Raw genomic sequence first — 24352 nt, 5'->3', positions numbered from 1 at the left:
GGAACATGTTTTTTATTATTAGTTTATATAAATAGAATAGAAAAAATATATTTCCGTACAGCTAACATATTAAAGCTGTTCTTCCTTCACAGTTCTCAGCATTCCAACACATACACACCAGCAGGTTACAATGCAGTTCATCCAAACACAAGTCAGAAAGTGCAATTCCATGTCCTGAGTTTTCATGACATCATTTCATGCGTGTGGAGAGTTTTTCCACAATAATAGTGTCAGTTTGAGACATATTATGAACATACTTCAAAGCATCATGGTCACAACTATTGCATCCAAGCAATGTCACCAGTGACATCATACTCTGGGATCCCCATCCCTTCAGGCTGGATAAGGTGTGCTGTGGAAGGTTTAACCAGAATGTGTAAAATGTTTTCTTTTCACCTACAACTAGGTCCATCTCAGCATTTAAGACTGAAAATGTAAACAATATTTCATTCTCTTCCATAGTCTATTTTTTGACAGTCTTGTTTATCGGTCCAGTCATTTGAGGATGGAGAAAACAACAAAAAACAAACAAAATTGTATGATGTAACCTTTACATTTTTCCATCTCTCTTTATGTAATCAGGAATGCATGTGTTTTTCCTACTATGAAAGGTTAAAAATTGTTGGAATAAAAAACATCTCTTTGGTCCATTTCTTACCATTTCCACACCAATCCAGTCAATTTCAGAAAATTTAAACAATAAGGTAAACATTTTTCCCATCTAGAAGTGAAAATAAAAAATAATTTTTAATACATGTTAAATCTTATTCATCCAGATCATTTGTTAGGCAGAATGAGCACAGAGAAAGACCAGGTTTCCTTTGTGAGACATGAACCTTTCTATAATACCTCTTACAATAGTATTTGGTTATTCTGTTTCTAACAAACCTAAATTACTATCGTTTTTAGATTAGGCAATGAATGTGCCCCAGCTTTGGAGAGTTCCTCACTTAAAAACCTATTTTAGTATGTAGAGTGAAACAGTGCAGAATAGGCCTTGCAGGGGTCCATAAGTAGCAAGGTTTCTCCTTCCAGGTGCCAGTTGTATTTTGTTAGCAGTCAGGATGGATCATATTTATTGCCTCATTCAGAAAACAAAGGCAGCTATTAAAAAAAAAACTAAAAAAAACCTTTTTATCATTGAGTCAGCGTCTGGTGTGGATATACAGCGGAATCTTCCTTTAAGTTTCAGCCACTGGTTGTGTTTCTGTCTGTGTGGAAACCAGTGTGACTCATGCCATGTTTACAGCACCTCCCAGGTTCAGTTGGAGCCTTTGCTTTAAATCAGTGCAAGTATGATTAGAACTGAGGAATTGAATGATCAGTGTTAACAAAGTAGGTGGTGAGTTCTCCTTTCCCCTTCACGTTGACTTTTCCTCGGAGGGAGACATCGTACCCCAAGCTCTGGACGATTTGGGAGGTCTCCTCCGTCACCTGAGATCACGGTGGGGAAAACAAGCCAAAACAAGGAGTTTTTATCGTTAATCCAATCATCTGTTTTGATTATGTTCTTGTTTTAAGAAGAGCTACTAAATAATAATAATAGTAATTATTGTTGTACTGGATATCTGTGTTGTGAAACTGGTTGATTTTAAATAAAACATCTAACCCGTCATTAAACCCTGCATGTGTGGAGTGTTTGTCAGACCTGTATCCTGTCCAGTTCCCCTGTGCTTTCCATCCTACTGGCCACATTAACAGAGTTCCCCCAGATATCATACTGAGGTTTATGCGCTCCAATAACTCCTGCGATCACCGGGCCGTGATTTACTCCTGCAGGTGGATAACAGAGAAGAATTACCGCATGTTTACATACAAGATATTCTTATTTTAATATAAAACTGCCTCCTAGTTAGGACTTTATATTCTGCTTATCTTTGCGCCTGTGGTATTTATTGGAATGTTTTGAAAATAGCTGAATCCTTTACAAAAATGCAATACAGGCTTAAAAACTTACATGACCTCACAGTAACCTCACAAATTGTATTTATTTATTTTAAATAAACATTTTTGGTGTTTTAACAGCAGCAATAAAGTTTTAGCAATATTTGCTGCATTATTTTTTTTATGGGCTTTCCAACATTTTTTATTTGTATTGTGCATACTTAGTTTCTAGAAAACGTTTTCTAGGATTAAAGTTTGGTAAAACACCAAAAACAAAACATTTGTTTGTTTATTTGAACTTTGGTTTAAAAAAAAAACAACAAAACAATATGAGATTAAAATAAAGTATTGGATGAAACTGACTGAAATTGTTAAAACCTTATTGTAATTAGAAGGCGCACTAGTATAGCTCATATATCTTACTGTATATATACATATACAGCCACCACACTAAAGAAAATTCAAGTTGTGTGTCTATTATTGTGTTGAATCAGCCCTAGAATGTAACTACTTTGAAGTGAGGATATAAAGTATTGTGGTATTTTCTTTTAAAAGCGGAAACTGTGTCCGTTCATTAGCCTGTGGGTATCTACAGCGGCGTGTAAATCATGCATCATTTTCTTTCCACTTCACAATTGTAAACTACTTTGTGTTGGTCTTTCACATAAAATTCAAATAGAATATATTTATGTTTGTGGTTGTAATGAGACATGTGGAAAACTTTAAGGGGTATGTATACTTTTACAAGCCACTGTATAGATTCTCCTCTTTATGATGACCCCTTTTTCTTCAAACATGCGCTGAGATTGCAGCAAAGTCAGCCAAACACACTTTGTGAAACCACGGTGCTCCAACTTGTGTAGAATCAATGGACAATGTCTCCTTACCAGGTGGTCAGAGGGCTCGGTGGGGCCCCACTTCTGTCGGTCTGCCACAGAGCAGCTGCGGCTACAATGCAGCTTACCATGGTCAGAGTGTGAATATATATGTGTGGATGACTAAGTGGATAATTGTCATGTATAACACTTTGGATTTTCCATTTACTGGCATCTACACACATGTGAAGGACGGCCTTGGCCTAAGCCCTGACACACCACCCATACAATAACAGATGAAGACTTCTAAACTTTTCACCCACAGATGTTCACCCACTCATCCAACTTTGGTTTATGGTTTTCGTCTCTAAGCAGCAATATTTGTGATTCTTTTTTTTTTTTTGGACAATAATAAGCATCGTCTGTGATGAGGTGAGAAAAACTTGTGGACAACTTGGATACCGATGTGTTGAGCATGGATTGATTTATGCATTTAAATTCACAGTGGAGGCCTTTAATGCCAAAACCATGTGAACATATTTTTATAAACAATGATTCAAGATAAAAGATGCGAATTTAAAACAGTGTTAGAAGTCAAGTCATTTCCTGTTCAGGTTTTGATCACACATAACATGAACATATGTGGTCATTTCATCTCGAGGTATAAAGGCCACTTTTATCCATTAATGTAGACAAACTATATAGCAAATATAGTGCCTCTACACTGCCTCTGAAAGGTTAAAAATAGTCGACCTCATCTACAAATATTACAAATCAACACTCTTCAGTATCCGATATTAATATAAATTGTTTTATTTTATTGATTACAACAATTTAGTTTGTTTAAATTACATCCAGGTTGACTGTGACTTCTATTTCAACGACCTTGGAAGGCAATTAGTGGCACTGGAATCTATTTAGGGGAATCAAAGTAAAGGGGCTGAATAAAGTTGCTCTCTGACTTTTCATTTTATTTCTCATGCATGTTTTCCTTCCATTTCCTAACTATGCCCTGCTTTGGTCTACAGAAAGTCCCAATAAAATTCCTTCATATATCTGGTTGTAATGAGAGAAAATGTGAAAAGTCCAGTTGGTGGAATGTAAGGCAGTGAGGCCAATTCAAGTTGTCTTTATGAATTGCAATCATTTATTTAGTTCCTTTCATCTTTTCTGACTCTGTAAACCAGTTGTGCTATAGGTCACCTTAACAGAGCCACTGGAGCCTCCGGTTACAGCCTTTTATTACAATCTGGGTTCCCTCAGTATGAGCACAACTTGGAAAAAAAAAAAAAAAGACATTTTCCTACAATCCTTTTAATTTGAACAAAATCCACCTGGACTTGAAGCTGAGCAGCTAAACTGAGCTAAAAGATTTTAAATATGTTTTTTAGAGACAGTGAACCGGCTGACTGTTCCTGTTGCTAATGTTTTACTCTCTTTAATTTATTTGTTGGAAGAATTGTACTGACTCTAAACTGGTCTGGTAAACATATTGTTGTCTTGCATGTCTATTTAGTTCAGGCCCGTCTGGGGAGGCCGAGTCTCCATGTGATGTACCAGCATAAACAAAGGTATAAACGTACACTGAATCTGTCCTCCATTACACTGCTTTTTTGTATTTTTAGGAAGCTCATAAAGTCCTTATTCATCGTTTTCTACCACTCGGTGTGGCACACAAGATATGATGTACAGCATTTATCTTTTCTAAAACCATGTGTGTAATGAAAGGCTTAAACACGCAGGAACATTCTTTTGCATTTAAACCTTTCTGGAAGCAGAGTTTGTACTTTTTCTTTTAACAGATCTCAGTAGTATTAGTTTTTTGGTGAAGTATTCACTATCCTGACAGTATAACTGTGAAATGAACTCACCGATCCGGAGTTTAAAGTTGTTAAAAGAGTGTTGGTTGAGTTTTTCCAGTTTGCTCATCATTGCAATTGCAAACTCCACCATGGAGCGAACATTAGAGTAGGTCATATCCATTTTCTGTAGGGGGAGCCAGAGATCACAGTTGTTAGACTGAGTGGGACAGACAGGAGTGCTTTACTGTGAAGGCTGGAATTAACACATTAGTTTGCTTTGCAAAACTGTAACAAACAATTGATGCAAACATTGAAGATTAAACCCTAAGGATACGAACCTTATGGTCTTCTCCTACAGGGCAGTGTCTTACTCCTGCAGCAGCCATGTAAGTGCTGCCAATCGTCTTAATCTTCTCAACGGAAGAGAATTTGGGCTTAGAGAGAAGCTGCATTGAGACACAGACAAGGAAAGGCTTAGAGACGAGAAGAGAGTATTTAAATTTCTTTCATTATCTCTGTGGTCGTACATCATCAAAGTCCACTATGATTTCATTGAGGAAGCGCAGACACTCCAGGCCGTCTCCGTTGGCGCTGCTCTCGCTGTAAAACTCTTTGAACTGCGGCATCGATGCAAACATCACACATACGCAGTCATATGACTCGCTGTACAGGTCCTGAAAAAGAAATGTGGTAAATAAAGACACATATTACCTTCACCTTCCAACCGAGGACACACTTGTCCCAGGATTTAACATTCGACAACGTTTGACTGGATGGCATGAACGATGCACAGCAAACCGTGCTTGAAATGTTTACGTGCCACGTTTTTTTCAGAGAAATTTTACACCTAAGCTTTATTATACCTTTTTTTTTCTTTACACATTTCTGAATTAAAATTCATATAGTTACAGTGTAGAATGTCACAAATAGATGTGGAGTTTTCACTTTTTAGTATGAAAAGCTTAGTAGGGCAGCAGATTTTCATTATTCTGTCCTATAGAAGCCAGTTCTTTGCTTATTTGTTTGATTGTTGTCACAAGGATGCCTTTAAACTGAACTTAAACTATAGAATCGATCAGAGCGTTCAATAAGAGGGTGCCAAACGGTGCTGCTGCATTGCGTGACACCGACAAAAAAGCAGGCCGTGAAACAATATGAGCTCCTGTTTCTTTGCCTCTGTCCTGTTTTGCTGTATTTACTTGATTGTGAACAGCTTTGCCCATGAAGAACGAGGCGACGTGAAGCGGCATGACGTTCTCAAGGAGGAGCCTGTTGACGTTCTCCATGGTCTCCATCTCCTCTCGCTCTGTTTGGAAGCAGCGCTCCAGCAGGAAATCTACACGGCAAGTCATCTCATCCTGCCAGAGAATCACACACACACACACACATAACCCTTCAACATGTATCAACTAATTTGTGTGTTAAAAAATATTATAATGCATAATAATGTGTATAAAGAGACAAACCCGTCTAGCCAATATGAGGCACACGATGTAAAAGATGACCAGCCATACCCCAGACATGATCTGAGGGTCCTTCAGTACACTGGGCCTGAAGACAAATACAAATACAAAGCGGTTCTAGTGTTAAACAGATTAATGAAAGGCCTCCTCTTCTATTTCTTCAAACATGGATGTCTTGTGTCTAAACAGTGCCTGCATCCCCCAGGAGGGCTTCTTTCTATAGAAGGCAGCTAAATAAATGATGGTGAACTGAAACCGCAAGCAAGGATTCACAATCTGGGCTTGTCGTCGCTGACAAAAGGACAGAAACAGAACCCCTTTCCCAGAGCAAGACAGGCTGTGTTTTGACTACAGAGAATGGTGAGTGGACTGGGTCTCACTGAGCGTTACTGACATGGCTAAACACGTTTAATATACTGAAATATGCAATCTGCACACACTCAGGCATGCACTGCTTTTTCCACAAACAAGAGACATTTAAACAGAACAGGTACATCAGTATCCAGCACCTAATTAAGTTATTAATATTTCATTGTTTACTTGGTGTCAATATAAGGCTGTAAAGATTCAGAGTACAGTTATCTTAATTAACAACTACTCAGTCCTCAACGCAGCAGTCCTGGGTTAAATTCCCGACCCTGGAGACCTGAGGGCCCCCCGTCCGTCCAGCCGTCTTTTTGCAGCTTCACTCAATTTTTTTGGAACTTGCAAATTTCAACATCTAACAGAAGGATTACTGAAAGTTTGAAAAGAAGTGGCAAATTAACAATTTCTCTCCAACCCTCGCCTGTGAATCTAATATGGCCGTTGTGCACATTAAGCTTTTGGCAGCAACGATAAGAAACTATTTGAAATTCTGACAATTTGCATCTTGTTTAATCTTTCCCACCCTCAGTACTTCAACTCTTTTAGTGAACGCGCTACAACAGAGTTTAAAAAAAACTAAATACAGAGAAGTACATTTTATTCACTTCATATACTTTAAATAATTAGCCTGTTCACTAAACATAGCAGTAAATACTGCCCCCTTCAGACTTTAGTTTTGCCTTTAAAGACCACTGCATGTCATGTCCAGATCCAAGTTCCTGTTTTAAAGACGAAGGTAACACTTGACTCCATCAGTTACGCCTGAATACCACTTGTAGTACTTTTGTAGCACAGCCATGGCTATAATGCATATGTCACTTACGTTGTGTCATTATAAAGCTGATCCACAAGGCACCGGGACCTCTCCGCGAAGACGTGGAGGAACAGGGCGAGGTACACCACCACAGCCAGGGTGAGCAGGAGTCCCTTCACAGAGAAGCAGATCCTGACAAACATAATCACCCCCAGCATGGCCAGCAGGCAGCAGTACAGGTAGTACTGGATGTTTTCACCAAGAGGTGGGAGGGGAGAAAAATAAGTGCAAACTGGTTAGATGTGATGTCGAAACCTGGAACGGTGCTGAATTTCAGACACTTAAATCTGATAGATTGGAGGGTTCCAGCAAACTTGTTAAGGTCTATCTAATGTAAACTCCAGTTTATTACAAAGGTAATAGTTAACCAACAAAGTTAAAAGATTAATGTAAGCTAAGGGAAATGCAAACACCAAGAGAAACCAATGTTGGCCTTAAATAAAAGTACAGAAGCTTAGTTTCCTTGTATACATAATCTTATATAAAGCCTGGTGAATTCCTCCTCTGGAGGTACTTACAGGGACAGTATACAGTCTGAGTCCTTCTAAATCTGCTTTGTTAGCGACTGATGTGCAGTTTGTTCCTGGGAGGAAGACCTGGAGAAGACACAAACACGGTGGAATAAGACTAGCAAGCTACTAACAGTAGACCAAATGATCAGTTCATGACTAATATTTACATCGAGTCATAGTTAAACGGATGAAAGCTCCCTTTCAGATATAAGGTTTGTTTTTGGCATCAGCATCTAATAAAAATCTTCTGATCCTTGACATTTTTTATGGTCTTCTACATATTTCCTTTTGACTATACTGTTGGTGACAGCTTGCAGATCCTATTCTACAGTTTTTATTTGATTCATTACTTTTTTTTTTCCTGTGTATGAAATTAATGTTTTCCTCTGCTGACGAAAAGAAGAAAATTCTCTCTTTATTTCTAATAAATAAATAACGGCGCAGACTAATTTGCCTTTTATTGTAGTTGGGGTTATTATAAATTATTTTTAATGTTTTAATAACTAGAAAATGTTAGTACTACTAAGAAGAGAGTGTTGATTTTGTTAAACACCGTTTTGAAACAAAATGAGAAAATAATCCTACTCACATAGTTGAGGATTGCCATGAGCAAAGTGATGAGAACACACAGACTGACTAGAAGAAGCCGTAGCACCGCCCTGGTGGTGAAATTTCGTGACAGCTTCAATACCCACTGGACATTTAATGGCAACTTGGAGTGCAATTTCTGAAGGGGAAAAATGAAAAATCTAATTATAGTACGACTCTAGATCCATTGGAAATCTTCTCAGCAGACCGATAAGTGAATAACCTGTTAATTTAGGAAAGATTTTTAAACTACTTTCCTTTCTAATGTTTGTCTTTTTTGAAGACTGTTGCTGATCAGCGACATTTCAATATTCAAAATCTAATTTTCTGAAATCATATTTGCTTACAGAGCCTTGCAAAGTTTTCATACCTTAGATTCACCTTTTGTCACGTTACATCCACAACCCATGTGTATTTTCTTAAGATTTAAGTGACAAATAAACACAAAGAGGCGCACAATGGTGAAGTGGAAGGTAATGATCCATATTTTACAAATCAATATCTGAGAAGTTTAACACGAATTTGTATTCAGCCACCCTGACTCAGAACTTTGTAGAACCACCAACAAGATGTTTGGAGTATGTTGCTATCATCCATCTTCCCATAAACAGCTGCATTCACACTCAGGTCCAATCACACGCCGGGGGACTATATATTAATTAGGGGACTTAGGAAGGCAGTAAGATGCACTGGAATTCATTATGGTGTATTAGAGCAAACTGTCTGTGATCAGTTTTAAAAACCATATTTCCTCTGTCATGTCATAAATATACATAATGTTGTGATGGCCATAACCTAAAATCCCAATAAAGTGCGTAAAAGTTTGTGGCTGTAAGGTGACAAAACGTGGTAAAGTTCAAGTGGTAAAACGTCCGTATCAAGAAAGAGTAAATGTTTCTTTTTCTCTAGAACTTCTAAGTTACTGTCCCTGAGTAAGTCATTACAAATCATGTAGAGTTACTCAGACGTTGACATGGTTTTATACATTGTTCAAGTGATACATAAACAGACTGTTTACCGTCATGTATGCAGCAAAAGCAAAGACCAGAAGTGCCACCATTACTGGGAAGGTCACACCATAGGACACGGCCATTTCGAAGTCCCTATAACAGATATACAAAGTTGAGTTGAGTTAAACTGCTCACCTTGATTAATATTTAGGGGGGAAAAAAAAGTGTGTGTAACAATTAAGACACGGCACAACAACATTTCTTTAGACATTCAAGATGTTTTAGTGCCAGCAGGACTGCAGACAGCTTCAGAAGACATGCACGCAATAAACACGAACGTTGTTTGCATGAAGATGAATAAAGATCTACTTACTTGTCAGAGACAAGCATCTGGACAGTGAAAAGAGTCACAAAGATCACAACGATGCAGCTCACTGAGTGATGCAAATTTGTCACCTTTGAGAGGCGGAACTGGAAAACAATTTTTAAAAAGCTTGTTAGGCTTGATACATCTTAGGGTTGTACTGTGGACTTTTAAGGCACAAAACCCCCTGTTCAGTGCTCTTGCGAAGGTACTAACCCTAAACACATTAATACAACCAACTTACAATTTTCTTCAGGGAGCTTAGATAACAGAGCAAGCATAGTAGTGCATAAATATGAAGTGGATGGAAAAGGATACCTGGAGTCCAAAGGGTTTGCCTAGCCTATGCATTCATGGCCACTGGATCAATACGTTTTTCTGCTGTTACTTAGTTGTTTGGGGAATGTCTCCACCAGTTTCACACATCCAGACACTGACATTTTTCCCAATTCTTCTTTGCAAAACAGCTTAAACTCAGTCGGATTGGATATAGAAGACCAGTAAACAGCAGCGCTACAGAACATTGGATATATTGGAGTGGATTTAGGTTTGGACCATTAAAACAGATTAAAATCCCCTTGTAGTTCTGCCTGTATGTTTAGGCTCATATTCCTACTGGGAGGTGAACCTCCGGCCCATTCTCAAGTCTTCTGCTGCCTCTAACAGGTTTTCTTCAAGAATTAACCTGTGTTTTGGTTCTCATTACTAAAGGTGAAAAAGCATCCCCATAGCATGGTGCTGCCGTTACCATCTTTCAGAATGGGGATGGTGTGTTGAGAGTCCATACATTTTTACACGTAGACAGACAAAGAAAAAAAAAAAAAGTGTTGGTCTCATCTGATCAGGGCACCTTCTTGCTACTGCATTTGTTGTGTCCCATACATGGCTTGTAATTGTCTGTAAAGGGCAGATTTGTGGACTAACTCTCCCATTGTGAGCTGTGAATCTCTTCAGCTCCTCCAGAATCACACTTATCATTTGGGCCATTGGTTGCACTAGATTTTGTTTTTTAGTATCTGTGTAAATGGGGCCGAATACATATGAACACCAGATTTTTTTCAGATTTTAATTTGTGAAACATTTTGACTGCCATGTATCTTTTTCCTTACATGTCACAATTTTATTAAGGTCTCAGTAAAAACACATTGAAGTCTGTGGTTTAATAGTTGAAGGCATATGAAGACTTTTTGCAAAGCACCCTATGTGTCCATAGTTTTAATGACCCCACGTTAGGCTTCAGAAGAACATGTACCTGTTTCTCTAAGCTGAGGTCATTAAACAACAGAGTCAACCAGTTGAGTTTCTTTGCTTTCCTCCTAAATGAAAAGAAACAAACAAACAAATGATGGAGCAATTTTAAAAGATAAATCAATATCTGATGGATCTTATGAATTATCTTTATTTAGGGATCAAGACCATTGGACTTTAAAATTCAAGAACCATAATTGCAAGTGAGAGGTAATTCTCCTAAAGGTACTCAGATCCAAGTTAAGCTTACCCTGCTATGTCTACTGTGTCCAGTGATCCCTTGATGCTGCTATCGATAGACAGACTAAAACAAAAGAGAAAACATTACTGATGGCATTCTCTTAGAAGATCGGAGTGTTGCTGCTGCTGCCTAAAGAAGTGCTATGTTGCTCCTTTAAGTGATAAATGGATTTGTAATTGGAGTAAATATTGGAATGGCCCTTTAAGAGATTCTTGGTACTTACCGATTGGGGCTGTTTTGAAAAAGTTGTCCTTCCTGAATCAAACACAAATATACACACACTGTCAGACTCACAAGGCCCATCATCACCTCCCACAAGCATACAATAGACCATGATCAAACAGACGAGAGAGACAAAACAGAGACTGTCCTGCATGTCCTTTACAACGCAGCTTAATATGATGGAGAAGCAGGGATATATCCTCTCGTGCTTACAGTTGACGTCAGCTGTGGGCGCTTTATGACGCCTTTGAGAGGCTTGAAGGTCTTCTTTTTTTCAGGGTTGCTCAGGTCAGCGAAAGGGTGGATGCTCTTCCAAGATTGGAGGTACTGAGACATTCGGACAGACGCCCGCTGCTTGTTCTCACCTGCAGCAAGACCGCTTGTCTGAAATTGCAGAAAACATCACTCTTGTTTTTGTTACCCAACAATAGTTTTATACCACATGCTACTATTACAAATTCTTTTTGTTTTCCATTAAGCAGCTCACACTGGTAAGTTATTGTGTTTTTTCATGTTTAAAAGAATATTTTTCTCACAAACAGGTTGACACCCACCGTGTTAGGCCTTCGGGCAACACTGTGTGGTTTGTTGGGGTCCATAACCAGGTATGTTTTTCTCCCGTTAAGATGAGAATTCCGACTTTCTCCATCCCCGTCTTCCACCTCGTACGCTTCGTTCAAGTGCTGCAGCGTTTCTTCGGTTATGTGGACTCGCCTACCAGCATTTACAAACAGAAGTTAAAATGAATGGAAAAAAAGGCTTAAAAAAGATCCCTTTTTATTGCTTTCACACCATCTCTGATTTGAATTATCGGATCTGAATTATTTTTCTTACCCAGGAAGGCCACCAGACTCCATTTGATTGGCTAAGGTAACGTCATTTGACCAGACGTCATACTGCCACTTCTGTGAGCCAATCACCCCAGAAAGCACGTTGCCAGTGTGGACGCCAACCCTCATGTTGATATCAACCTCTGTAGCACGTCTAAGCTCACTAAAAGGAGGCAAACAGGTTGCTAAAAATCAATATTTCTGAACTATTGGTTTAAAAAAGAAACTAAATTAACATGAATGATGTTAAATATTCAGTCTTCTAGGTTTGGATGAAGCAGCATCATGGTACAATTTCATTTTTCCATACTTAAATCTACTGAATTACCTCATCTACTAAAACTGCAGATTATTTTAGGCTTTGATTCATCATGTCTGTATCAAGAAGCTTGAGCTTAGAAAGCAGACATCACTTTTATATTTTTGTTAAGTTTAGAATAAAAACAAACAACAATTTTTTAAATCAGGGGGTGCAGTATTTCTATGAGAGCATCCATAAAACTACAGCTAATATGGAAATGGAGACTGTGACTCCGAACAAGGACAATGTTTTTATTTGTATGTGTTCAGCATCTACGAGTGTAAGAGAAACGAGAAGTTATACAACACGTGTTTAGTGTGTTTTTACAAACATAGATCATGTTTATAAGGTATGTTCTCCGTCTTCGCTGCCGTACTTGCTGCTTCTATTTTCTGCGGCTTCGACCCGCCCACGGCGACGTTACGGTTTGCGCAGAAGAACCAAGTGTTCTGCAGTCCCCGAGTTGAACCAGAGTCCGCGCTTTTGAACCTCTTTTTGTAAGTGGAAACACGTGTTGCAGGTTTGAAGTTGGGTTCAGGAACCGGAACAGGCTCCAAATTGTGTTGGTGGAAAAGGGGTATCAGTGGTAAATTATGTTCTGAAAGACCCATTCAAAGATGTCTCCCCCTCTCTTTGCCCCTCTTTCCTGTCTACCTACTATTGAAAAAATGAAAAGGCCTCTAGTGCCACAAAAAACAAAAGATGGACCAACCGACAACCTGAGACCCACTAGTGATTACATGTCTGTCGTTTGTGCTACATACTAGGAGCGCACCGATCAATCGGTCCTGATTTCCTTAATTTTAGGTGATTGGCAATGGCCGATACTTGCATGTGAAACCGATCTTATCCATCAATCTTATCTACTTCTGCAAAGGTCTGAAAATGTGAAAAACGAAAGACTAAAGAAACATTTTTTTTTTGTTTAGTTAATTTATTAGTTTAAATTGAAACATTCGTGGTGTATTGCGACCCTATAACACGTGACAGTGTCAGTTATTAAAAACAAACTCAGCAGGTAATCAGCAGGTCAATCTTTTTAAAGATTGGTGATCGGCCAAAAAACTGCAATTGGTGAACCCATAAACACATACCCTAACTGCCTTCACACCTGTATATAGAGCTTGAGATCAGCTCACCCAGTTTTAATGTTAGTGTCAAATTTGAATAAAATGTTATTGTATTTAATATAAAATGTAGTAACTCTGCACAACTAAACTGCTTTAAGCTTGTTCTGAAGTCCAAAAAAATAAAGGAAATTATTCCTACACTGAAACGGAACCACATATTGCCACATTAAATTTGCATGAGGCTTATACTTGAATTTCACAGGAAAGCAATCAATGAGCCTTCCAGCTCTGGGTCTGCAGCATTTGCATTGAAGGGTGCAGAACAGAAAATAGAGTGGATTATGCAAAATATGTTTGTTTAGGCGTGAAAAACGCTGCTGCACTGTAACACATAACACCAACTACTGCAATCAGAAAAAACACTGGGTCCACTTCTTTCAAATCAGATATAAAAGGTTGTATATCAGGATATGGCGAAAAGACTTTTCATATTTTTTTGTCCATCAACAATGCGTAACAATGATGGCAAAAAGCCATTCACACGAATCGATTGATAACTCAAAGTGGTTGGAAAGTTGCTAAAAGCTGATCAAATATCAAAACGTCCTTATTTAGGCAAAACCTAGGAAGGACATATGGACAAAAACATTTTGTTAAACTAAAAAAGACAAGTGTGTACACAGTGGGATTATTTGGTGATCTGAATGTGCCGCATTTTAAATGTTGCACATTCAGATAATTCAAAATGTGCATGGGGAAGGGTTAAGCTCCAGAACAGCTGAGGACATTGACCAAAACAGCTCAGATTCAGATCAATTTGGATAAAACTCACCTGATGGCAGTGCACATGTCCAGGCCCATTTGAACACAGTTGATGGCATGGCTGGGAATGGGGTCAGGGAGACCGGAAACACAATAGTAGCAGTCCCCCAGGATCTTGATCCGAAGACACTCATTCTTCTGTGCTCAGAAAAATATACACAGGGCAAACGAGCGGGTCTTGGATATTTGATTCACAATAAAGCTGCCCCCATTTATGACAAAACAGCATGGTTCATATTCAATATCATTTATATAATTTTGTTTTACCTTTGCAATGTCATCAAATTTGCCAAAAAGCTTGTTGAGGACCGCAACCAGCTCCTCTGGTGTGCAGGTACTTGCCAGCTTTGTGAAGCCTACGATGTCTGCATACAGGATGCTAAACAAGCATGCATAAACATTCATATTTAATATATGGTCAGACAATAACATTTGAAATGTTCAGGTTTATGCATTTGGCACACGCTTTTATCCAAAGCCACTTATAAATGCGGATATACCAATGCAGTTATTATCAAAGCTAACAACAAGCTACTCAGAAGAAGGCCTCTGACAGATGACGAGGTGACGGTGTGACCTCATCAGTAGTGAAGTGGATATACAGTATACAGCAAGTAAATGAGAACTTGGTTAGATCAAGATCAGAGAAACATGCAGGACTAAAAGAGCCACAGAGATTTTAATATTCGGGTAAAATAAAAATGTGTGGCTAGGAGTAGCTGTGCTGTCTTTTATTTATTTCAGATACACCCAGGAGGTACAAACAAAGGTGTGTATTCCTGCCCTGCATAGTAATGCAACAAATGTACTGTAACAAAGTCCTGAGTCATGTCTCCTTTCTTTGAAAATCAGATCTGAAAGGCACACATTCTTTTAATCCTCTGAAATGGTTTGGAAACCACCGTGTCATTTCTCTTCCACTTCACAGTTGCTTTCAGTTGCTCTTTCACATAAAATCCAAATAAAACACACATGGGTTTGTAATCTGCTCAAATGCATAAATACTGTGGGAAGGCACTGTAACAAAACAGGTGAAGAATGTTGATGATGATCAGTGATGAGCCTACATATTCAACAATCCTCCACCTATATCTGTGCGACTGTTACCTGACATCCCTGTGCTGCCGTACATAAAGACTGTGAAAGTTGGGGTGGTTGCCGGTTTCATTCGCATCATTGCTCTTTGGCTTGGATAGCCTCTTTATGACCTCGCTTTTCAGCTCCACAGCAATGTAGCGTGGCAACACCGACAGAAGGAGCCCCTCCTGTGTCAGAGGAAACACACGTAAAGGATGTAAATGTGTGTTAGGTGAAGCAAAGTAGGCTGTTTTGAGGCTTTGCGCCACAGAACTACTGGATTTATGTCATTCAGAAACGACACGGATATGTTCAGAGCCTGTAAAAAGAACCAGAGGGCCATCAAAAGGCTCCTTGAAGCTGTGCCGTGTTTGCTTAGTAGGTCGTGTTTCATCTCTTTGTTTGCCTGCAATGAATGGTGTCCATTTGGGTTTGCCTTTTCTATTGCTGCTAAGCCTCAGACGAGTGAATGATTAATCCATTGGCCTAATAGCAAGGAAAGCATACAGGTACCAGACTGTGGCTATCCATGTAGAGAGCCCTTTAATGAGACCAATTACACATACCGATTTAAATTCAGAGGAGGTGAAAGAAGCTGCCTAGAAAGACATGGAGAAACTGGTTTCTGAAGGGCCGCCTCTAATGATCAATTTGTGTGATTGACTTGGTTCTTGAAAAACAAAAGAATACAGAGTAACAAGGAATAGATTTATATTACTGTGTTATTACTGTAATATGAGTACAAAAGAGGGTTTCAACCTGCTGATATTTTTTCAATTCCTTTTGGGAGCGTACGGCACTGAACTCTTCTCGCTTCTTATTGGACGCCCTGAGATCATTCTCGGTCATCCACAGGTGAAAGACCCCGACGCAGTTCACGCACACGAACAGCACTGCATTCGCCACCAGCTAAAAAAGAGGAGGAGATCAGGTAAGTTGCCGTTTGTGTTGAGAATGGAGCACATGGCGTTTTACGTGAGACATGGCAGCCACATGTAAATTAGACACAAGACAGGCTGATCATTCTGTTTTGAATTTGCCTACTTTAAGATACATAATGACAGTGTTATAATAAGTACCTGTTTGCACATGGGCAGGTAACATGTCTCTCTGCTTATTTACATGTTTTCCAGAGGAAATAAACCCGGCTGATCACACACTATGCTTTTGTGCACCCTGAGCCAAACAAGGTGTTACATTTGAATTACAATACTTCATGCAACAATCTTGGGACGATAAAGTTGCAAATTTCTACACTAAATCCAAAATTAAGCTTTATCCCATTAAGTCTCTCACTCAAAATAAATTTTGTAATATTATTATTATTTATTGTAAATAATATAAACTGTTGACATTAGTGATTAGATTAACGAACCGTCGAACAGAAACCATCACTGTTAGATTTGTAGAATAAAAAGGTGACGCTTTACCTGCTCGGCCAGTGCTGGTGTGTTTGGACTCGTGACAGGGACATACACACTGATGATAATAATGTGAGAAACACTGGTTCCTATCCCAACTATGAGGGCCCAGGCTAGAGAGAGAGGCAGCACTGTGTAAACACTTAAAGAGAGGAAGAGGAAAAACGCCACCTGAAGACATAAGAGAGGAAAGAAACTGAAAATGTAAATTGTACATTAAAAAATGACAAAACCCAATAACTTTTTATTTTAGCTACATCTCACTTGTTCCCATGCGGTCACGGGCCCCTCTGTGAAGATGAAGACTATAGCCGTGACGTAAAGCGTCCCCCAGACGAAGAGCGCCAGCACTCCTCCACAGCGCCTCACTGTGGCCACCCAGGGCAGGCACACAAGCAAGAGTGTGCTCAGGCAGAGAACCACACACACCACCGAAAGTTCACCGACATGATCAGCCTTGTTCTTTGAAGTTAACTGCATGATATGAAAGTTAGTACAGTCAGGAAAACTTTCAATCACACCTCTTATAAACAGCAAAGTGTCTACTTGGGAGAACAATCAGTTCTGGGAGTGTCCCAGTCTGGGTTCTCACCACAGGGCTAAGCCTGCTCTGCTGATGGTTCTTGAGAGTCTGAGAATGAGTACTGCTTGGTCCATGAAGCGTAGTAGCTGCCCATACCTCTGTAGACTACACATAAGAGGCTCCGAGCTCCAACAGTCCTACCTCTAGCCTCTCATTGACTACCTTGCTGCCACTAGAGGATGGATGGTGCTAATTCATCAGGATTGTAAAGTGAACAAGAACGACATCATGTTGTTTAGACCCAAAGGCACCATCGAAACCCCATCTTTCCTCCTTGTCCTCATATGGCGAAACCATTATCACAAATTTAGGTGAGAAAATGCATCCTACCCTAAAGTGTGACAGTCACAGGGTAAAAATCATGTTTCCCCACCTTTAGATGAGGTGGAGGGAATTCAAGCCTATTCTGTTCAAAAGCAATGACTGGACAGTAACATATGCTTTTATATCCTGTCGTCTTGATTACTGTAAACCACTTGATATTGGACCTAGCCAGGCTTCTACTGCTTACTTACAGCTGGTGCAGCCTTGTTTATGTTTATTTAAAATAGTACGGTGCGGTAAAGAATGGCAGGGAGGCGAAAGCACAAAGGTTTGAGAAAAGTGGCTCTGTTTGGAAAGCTGTGTCGGTTCGTAAATTAAAAGCTGGAATAAACTTCATCTGCAAATCCATCAAAGGTAATACAGGATGTCTCTGCAAAGCATTACTCTGTGGATCTTTTCATTATGTCCATCAAGATTGATCCAAATTAAAAAGCCTTTTTTGTGTGCATGAAAGGCAGACTCTGCTTCAAACAGGTGGTAAAATGTTCCTAAACTGATGCTTTAATATTATTAATGAAACCGAAGAATGTCTGTTTTTACAGTTACTATGGCTACCATTCTTATTGATGTTACTGGTTACTAGCTAATGTTTCAACAGTGTTTCTGTACTCCATGACTTTGCTTTGGATACACTGACAAATAATAAAACAATTCCAGTCAGATACACCCCCCCCCACACACACACCCACACACACACACACAGGTGATCATAGCCAAGTGCAGTGTAAATATGGAATACCAAACGTGTTAATTACTCCTGCAGAGGTCTGCGTGGGTGTGACGTGTTGCTCTGCGTCAGGAGAGGTGCAAAAGATTATATGGTTCTGACGTAGGACACGGACTACGATCTGCTCTGACGTTGATGCATGAATGAAGCTTCAAAAGTTCAATGCAATACTGTCCTAAAAGCTATTATAAGAGATACATGGAAATCTTTTAAGAGAACTTTGCCTTTTGCTTCCAAATTAGTTTAAAAAAGTAAATAAATAAATACAAGTCTTTTCACTGCAGAGAATCCACATGTAAAACACATGTCTAAACACGTAGAATGAAAACTCAATCTGCACTGTATTTTCACATGCAAGTAAATACTGTGGCGATGCTGAAGATGGTTTGCACCGTCTGTACACACATGCTGTTTACTGGAATGAAATCATTGTAAACTAAAGCCACAGAATGTAATGGTGTTTAGGAAAAACAGGTTTAAATGCTCCATTAAGCATAACCGCTTGTTGATTTCACTGTGATAATCCCGTCTTCTCTGACTGGGAAGATGGGCTTTGCTTTGCTACTTTAAATGTGCAACAAATGAATAATCCCATCACTTTCTAAAAGTAATCAATCAATCAATCATCATGTAAAACAATCTGCTACATTCTTTAAGCTTTGTCACACGTTCTGCTTTTGATCAATCTCTCAACTTTTAATTATCAGAAATTTCTATATATAAAGGCTATCCTATTGACACAAACAGGCTCAAATGAGCACATTCATGGGTAATGTTTTCTAAGAACTCTATGACTTAAATAGTGGTAAGTTTCCCAAGGAACTTGAACCCATCCGAGTTAACTAATTAAACAGTTTCTTAAAACTGAGAGAGTTTTAACTCAAACATTGGATGTTTCTGGTAAAAAGGAAGTCACAAACTCTCCCCTTGAAGAACAGATCTAGGTATCTGCTGTACGAACAGCGTAGTTATACGGTTACACACACTCCTATCATTGTGACAATCAATTATTTTAATTTTATGGGGATTTTATGTGATAGATCCACATGTAGCAGCAAATATTTGTGCAGTGAAAGGAAATTTCGCAAAGAAACATCTAAAAAGAGCAGTTTTCAACCCATCATCTGCAAATGGCAGGATTATGGCACTACTGAGGTCAATAGAGAGTGAGACAGAGGTCCACCTTTTTTCACATTTTGAAAACTACAATTTTCCTCCCATTTCATAATTATATGTGCTACTTTGTGTTGATCTATCGCATAAAATCCAAATAAAACACATTAAGGTTTCTTATCATGATGGGGAAAAATGTTGAGGGATTGAAGGAGGATGGACATTTTTTCATGGCACTCTATATGGGAATAAGAGCAATGGAACCTACAATTTGTCAAAATAAAATATAGTTTATCAAAGGACTAAGAAATGGGGATAGAATTGAAAAAATACTTAATTACATGTGCTTCTGACATACACTGGACCAACATTTAGAAATGTACACACCAGTGCACATTCATAACCTTTGAAAACACTTCTGAGAGTGAAACCCAGTGCTTAGAGCATCTTCATGCGGAGAAAAGCAGCAAATATAACCTTTGAACTCCACTGATTTAGTCATGAATAATCCTTTCTAACAGATCTGTCCAAACATTCGAGCAACATTCCCCTTCACCCACAGATGCACACTCATGCTTCATCTCACCCTTCCTGTAGCAGGAATGACAACGATGATGACCACGCAGAAGATGATGGACAGCAGCAGCCCGGACAGCATGGCTGGAGTCTCTTCAACACAGTGCATAAAAGCTCTGTTGGTGGCCTGATAGCAGCAACACACCCCTTCTTTTACACTGCGTCTGGACTGGACGCTTTGCCCGTCGTCGTCCTGATCGGACCTGACGTCGATGCTTTCTCTGGTTTGGCTGACTTTGGATGAAACGTCGGATATTCCAGATGAACTGCCATTAGGTGAGTCTCCCACGTTTGATTTACTAGCCACGTCCCACATGGAATCGCCTCTGTCAAGATCCAGGTCACTTTTGTTTGCTTTGTCCGAATCTAGACTGGTCTCAAAAAGATTGACGGGAGAAATGGAGCTCATCTTCTCTAATGTCTTTTTATTGAGCTCCAGTAGCTCTCCATCGTAGAGATCCATGCTGGAGTTACTGCAGGCGTAACCAGGGCTGGACTTTGTGCTGCTGTAGTCCGAATCCGTGCAGCTGATCGCTTGCAGTGGAAGGTTTATGTCATTTTGTAGCTTATTGCTCGATGATTCAACTGGAAGGTCCTGTTCAGTGCTCTGTGAGCTCACTTCTCTCCCCCTCAGCAAAGAAATAGCTTTAAGAGGTTCGGGACCATGTGCTGTCTTCACCTCACCCACCTCCACAGACACCTGGGACACACCAAGTCCTGACTGGCTCCTGCCAGTAAGATCTGAGGTGACGTTTTGCTGTTTGAAGCAGTCTCTTTTGTGGGTGAAATCATCAAGCTCCAAGGTATTAGCTTTGCCCTTGCCATCGCTGGGATTGACAACAATGTTTAGCACTAATGCCACCTGCGCTGCTTCTTGTCCAGGCCTAAACCCATCCTGCAAAGCTCTGGCCTCGTCTGGCATGGTGATCTGCACGGGTTTGTCGGCCTTTTGCCTTGGTCTCTCTTGCAGTCAGTCTGCGATAAATACCTGCTAGAGTAATCTACAGCTAAAGTCTGTCTGTGTCAGATTAAATGTAAAAGTTTATTTATTTAGAAACTACTGGGGAAGAGTCCAGTCCCTGTGTTCTAAGAGACTTAACGTTATCTATGAGCACACAATGATCTGTTAAGGTTCCAGAGATCGATAGGGAATCTTTAACTCGAACATAATCTCCTTGGACGAGCTCTTTGCCATGCTCTGAGAAAGAAGAGTTTCCCTGCCAAAAAAAATAGAAAAACAGAGAACAAAATTAGTAGGGAGCAAAAAGTGAACAGAGTTATATTGAATAAAAGAACAAAGAACAGCCCACGCAGCCTGTACCTGCCTTTGGTTTTAGAGCCATTTTCATAACACACCGCTTTGAGACATTTCCCCATTATGTAAAACTAGTTAATCTACCTGCGTTCTCTTCCCCCGTCACATGTTCCTGCACACCGCACACATACTGTACAGTAGCTCAGGTGTGCACCACAATGAAATGTCAGTGACTCACCCAGGTCACATAAAAACATTTTTCCCACCAACACCTATAGTCAGAGCTTCAGCCCAGCTCTGTTTCTGTAGCTTCCCTCTTTTGCATCTTCATCCCCGTCACCTGACTTTGACCAAACACAAAAATACAACAGAAAACCCCCTCTGTGCCCAACCGGTGAGCACCACATATCGGGACTACATTTCCCCATGCAACCTATCGGCTTCCATGTCACATTAATTCCAGGATTAGAGTAGATTTTTAATCTGCCTGTCCTGTAGCGACCACGTATCTGATTTATCACCGCTCCAACAGGGATTAGGCTGTAAATCATGTAACTCATTCATGTCATACATTAGTTGGAGATAAACTGGTATCGTTGGCACAGGTTCAATCAGAAGTAAAAATGATAGTACATTAACGTTAATCAATGAGTGAGCTGCTGTTCTGCTAGTATCCTTTCCTCCTTTCTGATGGTTTCACTACTCTGTTCTGTTGGTCAAAGAAGCAATTTCCTAAAAAGGGGGAGTTTCTAAAGCTAAAAATTAATCCAGGAACAGGGTACTTCTGTTGGTCTCCTTGTGTGCTTTAACAGGCTGTACTTGTGTAACTGGGAACAATCAGTTAAAATGGACAAAACAAAAAAAAATAAAAAAAACAGAACCAAAGACCAAAAGACATAAAGTTGTAAAGAATATACTCCACTGACTCAAAAACGTGTAAAACCTCTAGATCCTGACCCAAAATGTTCACAATATGTGATGAGAAACACAAACAGACCTCAGAAAACACAGCCAGAATGTGCTCAAACAAGCTCAAATGACATCAACGAGAAGTAAAACCAATGAAACGAGATAAGAAATGCTACCAGCTACGTTCAAATGTTCACATGAAGATGCAAAGATGGCCCAAAGAGAGAACACAAAAAGCAAAAGAAACTTACAGAACAAAGGGGTGCAAAATTAAAACATCCCAAACTGTAGCCGCATTTATTTTATTCATTTGGATTTTTTATTGTCCTAATAAAAAAGAGTTAAACACACCAGGTGTCCTAAATGTCTTAAATATCAGAAGGAACCTGCAATAAATGAACACATATAAGCAAGCGGCATTGACATCTCTGGAATGTGAACGATAAAAGATCACAACTCGACCTAAATATAAGCTATTATGTGGCATAATGAATGGCAACAGGTCGATTTAAGACTTTTTAGAGTAAGTTTGTGCTAGTTAAACATAGGACGTGTAAAAAGCTGTAAACATAATGGACTTCAGATAAAAATATTTTTTCCTGATACTTTCTGTCAGTTTAAGGAGTTTTTAGGCGAATTTAACAGTAAAGCAAGACAGCAAAAACTCTCCACTAAAAACGAAAGGAATAAGTTATAAAGAGAGATAACATTCATACCTCATTATTTGACAAAGTTATCGTCGATCTCCCTCACACTTTCAGTCTAGTTGTCAGACAGGATGAGGTTCCCTGAGTGTCTGTCGCTCCGCGTCCTCAGCCATCTTCCCGTCCTTATCAAACAGCACTAAAAGCCTAAGCAAGCATGTACGATCTACAACCGAGCGGGAAACAAAAAAAAAAACCCAAAAACTATCCGTTTATACCGTTGTGTTCGTTACTGAAAACAGCCGTTAAAAAGTACGGGTCTCGTTGCGGCGCGCGAGCCACTCACTGAGAAGCTCCGCTGCTTCGGCCGCGAGGAGGCAGGTGTGTGGGAGTGTGGGTGTGCGCATGCGTGCGCGAGCGTGCGCGAGAACGCTCCAGCCCGGCAGCAGCAAAGCAAACAGAGTGAAGGTAAACAGAGAGGCAGAGGGAGAGAGATGGAGAAGGAGGACGGAGCAAAGATCAGGCTTTTCATGAGACACGGTGGAGATGCTGGCGGCGCTGACTGCTGCTCATTGCGCGCTGCGGGATTTTCTTCACTTTTTAAATTGTAGCTCAATTACTCGAACAACAAAATCAAGGCTCAGGATGCGCTGGGGGATTTTTTTGTTTTCCTTGAACATAAACATGTATTTTTATTGGAATTAGCTAAATCAATTCCAGGGGCGTACACTTTAAGGTCTCGCTAAATATCTGAAGACAACAAATCAACTTTAAACAGTATTTTACAAGAACAGTTCTGAATAAAATGTAGAATTAAATGAAGGTTAAAACAAATAAAATGGTGTGTTTATCAATGTTATCTATAGGAAATACATTTGTGAATATCAATTTTATCACATAACTCCACTCTGTATTTGATGTTAAAAAAATACATATTAAGCTAGGCCAACTTCATCAAAACTGACATAATATCGTAGGTCTTATGACATATCTGTAAAACGTTTTCCTCGCACTTACAACCACAAACGTCAGTGTATCCTATTGGGATTTCATGTCATAGACAATATAATGTTTTGTGTAATATACTAAAACCCCCAAACAAAAGCCAGTTCAACAAATTGCCTTCACCTAATTAATCTTAAGTGTCCACTTGAGTTTAATTTAGTCTTGGTATAAATCACGTTGGACTATGAAGGCCTCAGAGGTTAAAGAACATTAGTGAACAAACAGTATCACGAAGACTCATGAACAGCGCATCTCACGAAGCACTGTTGTGTCCTTCATCCAAAAATGGAAAGAGCATGGACAACTGCAAACCTACTAAGACATGATGTCCACCTAAACTGACCAGGTACGGAGGTAACTTTGAAGGAGCTGGAAAGATCCACAAACTGTTACTCGTACACGCAATAAGACTAGCATTGATGAAAG

General features: G+C 39.6%; 1 protein-coding gene across 1 annotated transcript; it reads right to left on the bottom strand.

The window, feature by feature from the left end:
* Window positions 1-6: 6 nt before the first annotated feature.
* Window positions 7-23251, bottom strand: LOC124880667 (adenylate cyclase type 4-like). Its single transcript, XM_047385914.1, has 26 exons — window positions 22994-23251; window positions 20124-21330; window positions 17055-17264; window positions 16800-16961; window positions 16129-16278; window positions 15400-15557; window positions 14560-14671; window positions 14303-14430; window positions 12104-12262; window positions 11824-11983; window positions 11483-11653; window positions 11271-11302; window positions 11057-11110; window positions 10811-10874; window positions 9568-9665; window positions 9263-9347; window positions 8246-8383; window positions 7663-7740; window positions 7154-7329; window positions 5968-6052; window positions 5701-5859; window positions 5029-5175; window positions 4840-4947; window positions 4571-4685; window positions 1649-1773; window positions 7-1434 (listed from the first exon to the last, which is right to left on the bottom strand). The coding sequence occupies exons 2-26, from the start codon at window positions 21033-21035 to the stop codon at window positions 1300-1302; spliced, it is 3921 nt and encodes a 1306-aa protein (XP_047241870.1). The 5' UTR covers window positions 21036-21330; window positions 22994-23251; the 3' UTR covers window positions 7-1299.
* Window positions 23252-24352: the final 1101 nt, after the last annotated feature.

The sequence above is a fragment of the Girardinichthys multiradiatus genome, chromosome 14 (genome assembly GCF_021462225.1).
Source record: "Girardinichthys multiradiatus isolate DD_20200921_A chromosome 14, DD_fGirMul_XY1, whole genome shotgun sequence".
NCBI classification, from domain to species: Eukaryota; Metazoa; Chordata; class Actinopteri; order Cyprinodontiformes; family Goodeidae; genus Girardinichthys; species Girardinichthys multiradiatus.
This window is presented reverse-complemented; position numbering and strand designations above follow the sequence as displayed.

Bases quoted from the DNA above. Each gene is read 5' to 3' on its own strand.
- LOC124880667 (XM_047385914.1), bottom strand. From the start codon at position 21,035: ATGCCAGACGAGGCCAGAGCTTTGCAGGATGGGTTTAGGCCTGGACAA. The intron at 11,654-11,823 runs GTGGGTGTCAAC...CTGCAATTTCAG, and splicing joins TTGCCCGAAGGCCTAACACG to ACAAGCGGTCTTGCTGCAGG. The intron at 8,384-9,262 runs GTAAACAGTCTG...TTTCCCCTTCAG, and splicing joins CTTTTGCTGCATACATGACG to AAATTGCACTCCAAGTTGCC.